Source organism: Arachis hypogaea, chromosome 5, assembly GCF_003086295.3.
Source record: "Arachis hypogaea cultivar Tifrunner chromosome 5, arahy.Tifrunner.gnm2.J5K5, whole genome shotgun sequence".
Classification (NCBI taxonomy): Eukaryota; Viridiplantae; Streptophyta; class Magnoliopsida; order Fabales; family Fabaceae; genus Arachis; species Arachis hypogaea.
Genome location: NC_092040.1, coordinates 92818382 through 92826084, shown reverse-complemented (window position 1 = coordinate 92826084; position 7703 = coordinate 92818382). Strand labels below are relative to the sequence as shown.

At 26.2% G+C, this 7703-nt stretch overlaps 1 protein-coding gene across 1 annotated transcript; it reads right to left on the bottom strand.

The window, feature by feature from the left end:
- Positions 1-1702: 1702 nt before the first annotated feature.
- On the bottom strand, positions 1703-6078 carry LOC112801960 (MYB-like transcription factor EOBII). The gene is made up of 3 exons (XM_025844928.3): positions 5834-6078; positions 5563-5692; positions 1703-2559 (listed from the first exon to the last, which is right to left on the bottom strand). The coding sequence occupies exons 1-3, from the start codon at positions 5970-5972 to the stop codon at positions 2115-2117; spliced, it is 714 nt and encodes a 237-aa protein (XP_025700713.1). The 5' UTR covers positions 5973-6078; the 3' UTR covers positions 1703-2114.
- Between the last annotated feature and the right edge of the window lie 1625 nt (positions 6079-7703).

Sequence of the window (7703 nt, the reverse complement as noted above, 5' to 3'; positions counted from 1 at the left end):
AGATGCTGTAGTAACCAAGCTAATTAAAAATAATAAAAATAACTTTTGATATATTAAAATACAGGTAACATTACACACACAGAAACACAGTGAAATGCCACAAGTAATTGTCCTCATTTCCATTCTAAGATATGGCAAGAAACTGAGGACAATGTCCTCTTACTCACCCTTCTCATCCATTTGTCTGAAATTTTTTTTTTTTGGTGAATGCTAAAGTTGAAAGTTTGGTATTCCCCATCAATGAATGCTAGCTACTCTCCAATGTCATCACTTTGTGCCTAACTTTGTGCTCACAAAATGACAAGCCTTTCAATTTTACTTCATTATTCTTTCTCCCTTCTCCAAGAATATGCATGTCATCATGAGTCATATACATATGCCCATGATAAAAATCAAATAAATAAATGTTGCTAATAATAATATTTAGGGTTTGGCTAATGATGAATACCCTTTCAACACTTGTTAAGTTTACACATGATAAAACCCTCATATATAGTAATATTAGAGTACTAATTAACAAACAAATTAATATGTAACAATAATGTCCAAGGTATTGTTATATTAGTAATTATCTTTAATTGAGTTGCTTAATGACCAAGGTATGTGATGATCATGTGAATTGAAGTGTTGCAATAGAATAGAAAGAATATATTATATATAATGGTTGAAGTAGCTATATAGTAGATGGTGGTGATGAATTTAAGAGATGCATGTGAAGGGGTTCTTCAAGTGCACTCATCATCAAATAAACAAGAATTAGGTTTACGTCGGGGTCCAAAATGTTGCATGGCCATGCACCAAAGTGGGTACTAATAGAAAAAGCAAGTGTGAATTTATGGCAAAAATAGCTTATTAGTGATTATTTCTATTCCCATAGACACATGTCAATTTCCTTGTGGCCTTAGTTAGGCAGTGTATGGGGTCTATTCTTCCTTTTTCTAAAATGTAAATGCAACTTGATGCCCATCCTTGCATGGTTGTCTTTCTATTTTTATATTTTATTTCAGTTTCAAATTTTCTACAATACCATATTTATCAAACACATGTACATCCTTTACCTAATTATCATATGGAAAACTCCATAACCATGACCTTCAATTTCCATTTTTCAAAACTTGAGATGTTTAAAAGTAATTAAATAATCTACATTTTTAGTGGGGTGTTACTAGAAAAAGAAAAAGACAAAACTTTGATACAACCACTATACCAAACTAAAAAGTTTTAAATATTAGGTACAAATAATAACATAACAACGTTATTCAAAACAAATAATTATGAGCCATTAGAAATTGAATTATATGTATATATATTTTTTATTATTACAATCTTTGAGACTCTTGACAAATATTTGACCTAGACATATTCACTTTATTTTTATTTATTCTCTGAATTCCCTTGACATCCTAATTAATTAAAATTGTTTTTAAAGGATAAAAAGTGAAGTTTCAACTGTGATTCCCTAGATACAAAGATTTACCTAATTCTGTGTTTAAACTATGTTAGGACAATTAATCATTGGATTGTACTAGAGACATAAAGCCACACAAATCCCACTGACACTAAATAAATGACACAAAACAACCTTGAATTATTGAGATAATAATAGGATTTACTAAATAATAATAATAATAATAATAATAATAATAATAATAATAATAATAATAATAATAATAATAATAATAATAATAATAAGATGATGCCATCCAGCCACTAAAAATAAAATATATTATGCATCAAGCAAAGTTTCTGGTTCTCAAACATATCTTACATAATTCACCTAGCTAGCTACTAGCTCTCATTTACTATAATAAGGGCATGCAAATATATATATCATAGAAGCTCCTATATATTACAACCCATAACTAATTAGGTTTTTTGAAGCTTAACCCATGATACTTCAAATAAAATTAAAACACCAAACATCATCATCAACTACTACTTAATATAAACAGACCTAATATTAAAAATAATAAGTTGATAATGTTATTTAGCCAGATACACTCTAGCTTAGTGCCACATATAAGCACTTATGTATATATATCTTAAAATATATATAACATATATTTTTTATATATAAAATATTTATGGATAATAATAATAATTATTATTATCATTTAATCCCCATTGAGTAATTGCATGGACCAGAGATCCTCCATGCTCCAATAGTTGTTGTTGTTGTCATTGGTACAACAACTAGATTGGTCAGTAGTAGGGATTGTTGAAGGGTATTGATGATGATGATGATGTTGTTGTTGTTGTTGATGATTGTGATGAGTTGTGAATGGCTCCAATGTAGTTCCTTGGTATGTGGGTGGAGAAGAATATGAAATCTCCATTGCCTCAGCCATGTTTGAAACATGGCTAGAAGTGCTTGCATAACTATTATGATGATGATGATGATGGTAATTATTATCATTGATCTGATGATCATGATCAGAATTACTTTGTTGTGATTGAAAGTTCTCAGCTTGCTTGATATGCTTCTGGATCCTTGTCCTCCAGAAATTCTTAATCTCATTGTCAGTTCTCCCAGGTAGATGTTTTGCTATCTTGGACCACCTACATATAGAAAACATTATATTAGATATTATTAATTTCTTAAAAGATTCTCATATAAATAAAAAAATAATTAATAATGTACTTGTTTTTTTTTTTTTTTTGCTTGGCACTATATATAAATGAAATGATAAGAAATCTTGTAGCTTGAGTAATTAAGCTCCTAAAGTTTATGAATGAAGGAATGAGTTAATGATGTCAACATGATTAATTAATTAATTTTAAGTTATTATTATATATAACTCAGTCTTAAGATTTGTGAAAATTCTCAAAAGTTTAATTCTAGTTATCAAGTATTATTTGTATATTTAGATTAATTAGAGAAAAAGATGTATGTGTGATAATTAAACTTAGGGCTATCTTATATGAATATATTCTTTTGACTTATTTTTACAATCTAATAATATATATGAATTGAATTATCACTAATTTCTTTTAAGTGTCTTTTCAATCAATTAAATAATTATCAATAAGTGATGATATGACTAGACATAATAATTTGAAATAAGCTTTCTCTTAAACCTATTGAACATGATATGTGGAAAACAGGTAACAAAATGAGAGAATTAGGTCAAGAAATGTGTGGCTACAAAGTGAGTACATGTGTGTGTGAATGAATGAGTGAAGCTAGCAATTACATGGTAATATATATAAGCTGAAACATAAGTGTATTTTCGTTGAAAAAGAAAAGGATAAAGTTTGATATACATCTAATTTAATTAATAAAAGCAGCCAATGGGGTGTGTCACATTATTTTATTTATATAGATAAGAAAAAAAGGGTAAGAACACAAATATTAATTATAGGTATCATGTGTCTCGTTGAGATCATGTTCCTTGGCTGAGAATAAAAGTTATGCATGTTAGACTACACGTATAAAAAGACTAGCATTGTAAGATGCTGATGAAGAAAAAAATTGATGCCTCTTTGCTTTGAAGCTTGGGGATCCAATTCAACATCACACAATATCCCATTTCTCATTGCAATGTGTCACAGGTAGAAAGCATGGTTATTTTAATTCAAACTTCTCTCATTCTATTTTCCATATTTATACATATTCCTCCTCTTAAAACTCTTTTTTTTTTAGTTTTAATATTTCCCATTTAAATAAACACATCATCATTGATATCTTACATTTTTCAACCCTTTTTATTTTGACACCAATTATTACTACTACAAAGTACAAACCCTATTACTTTTTACTTGCCACGTGTACCAACTACATTGCAAACTTTTACTCTATCCTAAATAAAAAATATTTAAATAAATGAAATATTTGAGAAATTATTAGTTGAATGGAAGCTTTATTATTATTATTATTTTTTTGTACATGAAGCTAGCTCTTACATTTATGTCTTTTTGCTTTTAGTGACTAGGGTGATGATTTTCTTGTTTGGGAAAGAATGAAGTTGAGGCAGAGAAAGGTACTAATTTGGAGCTAGCTATAATGTATTGGTGTGCATTATATATGTTTGGGAGAGTTAAAATTAAAATAAAGAAAATGCATGGTATATATATTTATTTGGAATTATTTCATACAAACTCCTAGAAATTTTTTTTTCTCTTTCATCTAACTAGAGATAGAGCTATTTAAGCATACCCCACTTCCATGAACTTTAATACCCTAAAATAGAAGGTTATATTATCTCTCAATCCAAACTATTTTCTTTTCATATATAATAGGCATCACCAATTGAAAAGAAAAATGAATATGCTATATAGGACACTAGAAATAGCTTCATAGTTACATGCAATAGTAATTAATAGTACTATTGGGGCACACAAACTAACTATATTTCCTTGTTTTTATGTTTCTTGTTTTAGAAAAAAACAACACTTTCCTTGTTAATTTTTATTTTTACAAATGTACTTCTTTACCTTATAGTTAGGTAGCTTTCTTCATCTTATATAAAGTGTATTTTATTTTATTTACATATGAACACTATGATTAATTTTGAATAGTAATTATATTGTAAAATCACTTAATTATGGATTATCAAATTTTCTTCACTTGAAACATATGTAGTGAGTATATCCATATAGATCTTGTCATGTCTTAATATAATACAAATTATATTATATATACCAAATAATCTAGATTAATTTTCCTCCTAAGTCCCAATAAAATAGTTCCTTTTTAGCAATTAAATAAAAATGAAAAAGAAAAAAAACTTTGCATTCATTATGAATTTATGAAAATTTTCAAAAGCATGCACATGGAAAATTTTGAAGGTAGAAAAAAAAAAGAAAAGAAGAAAGCATCAAAAAAATTTGATGCCTCATGTTCTTGATAGATCTAAAACCTCTCCATCCACTTGTCATATTTATGGAGGTCTACTACTTATATATATATGCTCCATTATTATATTTTGAATATAGTATATATAGCTCATGGAAAGAAAATTAAAGGAAGAGAGAGTAGCTAGATAGATTGAATGGAACAAAAAGGAAAACATATAACATGTACCTTTAATGGAAAAACCCTCAAATTCAATTCTTCCATGTATATTATATATTTGTATATGGATGAAATCATCTCAAACAATCATTTTGGCGGCTCCAACAAAACAAAACTTGTAGAAAACGGATTATTTTATTGCATGCTTAATTTTTTATAGCCATGAGTTCATCAAACCCCCATGTGTTCAAAATCTTTCTTCATGGCTACAAATTCTTTGAAATCTCAACCACAAAGCTCAAATATACTCTTCATCAAACACTGCTTTTGCTTCCGTACATGTGCTTCCCAAAATCCAAGTACTTTAAACTATTAAATGAGAGCCAAGAACTTCTTTCTTCATTTTCTTCTTTTTTTTTTATTTCACAAAGAGAATAGGTTGATTAACAAAAGAAATTTTTCAATAATACCATTTATTTCTTCAAAAAAAAAAATGTTTTCTTTTTAAAGATCTATAGCAACAACAACTCATTCATTATGCATTATGTAATATTATTTTTTTAATTACTATTATTATTTATTATTATTATTATAATTATATTATTCACCTGTTTCCCCATTTTGCATGAAGCTCCATGATCAAAAGTTGTTCCTCAGGTGTGATATTTCCTCTTCTAACATCAGGGCGAAGGTAGTTTAGCCACCTGAGTCTACAACTCTTTCCAGTGCGTTTAAGACCTAAAAGAAAATAAATATTATATATTAGGGTTTATAGAGAAAAAAAAAAGAATAAAAAGGAGCTAGATATGATTAACAACACTGATCAAGTTATATTTAATTATTAAAAATGAAATTAAATAAATATATTTATGTATTTACCAGCGGCTTTGGCTAAGGAGTTCCAAACACCTTCTCCATGATTTGCAATATAGTTGATCAAAATCAAATCTTCTTCCACTGTCCAAGGTCCCTTTCTCACTTCAGGGTCTTGAGATGAGTTGCACGGTTTTTTGTCCATTATTTTTATGTATGTATGAGAGAGAAAGAGAGAGAGAGAGAGAGAGAAGAAAGAAATAGAGAAAGAGAGAGAGAGAGAGGAGAAGAGAGAGACGGAAATCTTAATGGGGTGTTGGAGGGTTTAAATAGAAGGAGAAGATGATGAGTTGTTTAAGTTGTAATAAAGTAATTGAATTAGTGATAAGTAAAGGTTTTCACGTACCTAACTATGTTTATTGTGGCATTATAATATGTGCATGCATGAGATAGCAAGTGTGCTATTGCATGCATCACTATATATATATTCCTTTTTCTTTTTCTTATATATTATAATCACTAATATAATATCTCTTCTTCGTACTCTAAAGTTCTATAGAGAGAGGCACATGCATTTATATATATAGGAGAATGTAATAACATATTTCGAAAGTAAGTATAACTGAGATATAAGATATTTATTAAAAAATATCACGCGTCTCACTTCATGATTCATATATAGTTGACGAAACACATTATCCTCTCCTTAAAAAAGTTGTATTTTTTTACGTGCTGTAATAACTCAAGTTACCGAGAGTTTCTTTTTTCAATCATACTACATCCATATATATTAAAATTAATAGTTTTTAGTATAAAATATATATTAAAATATAAAATATATATTAAAAATAATTAAATAATATATATAACTATATATAAAATATATACATGATATTTAAAAATTAATTTTAATATCTATAATATTTTTATTATTTTTTATTATGAATAACTTTAAAAGTTTTTACTGACAACCATGGACTATATAAAATAAATATTGTGTTAATTTTTAAATTCATCTTTAAAAGATTATTTATTTTTTAAATTGAATTCTTAAAAGTTAAACTAGTCATATTAATCTTGTTATCAAATTAATCATTCCAATTGATAATGATGAGTTATATTAAGTGATCGTGACATAATTACATGGCTTAATATTATATATCATAAAATAACCAATTAATATGTTATGTCAGTGACACATGTCATCTGAAAAATCATAAACTTATTTAAAATAAATTAGTCTCTAAAAATATATACATAAATTATTTTCATCTTTAAAATTTTAAAAATTAATCAAATTAGATTTTATATAAATCTTAATTCTTATACCTTAACAAGCAAAATTTTCTTCACATAAACTAATAAAAAAAATTAAATTATTCCAAAATTATTTTATCATATTCTTAGATTTTACATTTTCAAATTTTAATTTTTTTTGTATTGAGAATTTTTTTTAAAGATTTTACCAGATAATTATTAATTATATACTAAATTTTTTTAATCTTACTAGATAAATATAGTAATTATTTTAAAATTTAATCTTTTATATTTTTTGAATTATAAAAATATTCTCAGTTTAAATTTAAAGAGTTTAGCAAACTCCATAATATAGAAGTGCACATTGCTAATTTATAATTCACAGAAAGATATTAAAAAGACTAAAATTTTAACAATTATTTAAATAAAAAATTCGTTACAAAAAGCTAAAATTTGAAAATTTCAAATCTAAAAAATCACGAGAAAATTATTTTGTATTGTTGTATGTGAAGAGAATTTTATTTGCTAAGGTATAAATGAGATTAAAATTAAATTGGTAAGATTTAGAAATATTAAAAATTTATGATTATGAAAGAAACACTAAGAATTAATTTATTTGATTTTTAAAATTTTAAAAATAAAAATGACTCGTGTATATATTTTTATATACTAATTTAGC

Coding starts and splice junctions, on each gene's coding strand:
- LOC112801960 (XM_025844928.3), bottom strand. CDS start 5,972: ATGGACAAAAAACCGTGCAACTCATCTCAAGACCCTGAAGTGAGAAAG. Junction 5,693..5,833: donor CTCCTTAGCCAAAGCCGCTG/GTAAATACATAA, acceptor ATTTTCTTTTAG/GTCTTAAACGCACTGGAAAG. Junction 2,560..5,562: donor CATGCAAAATGGGGAAACAG/GTGAATAATATA, acceptor TTCTATATGTAG/GTGGTCCAAGATAGCAAAAC.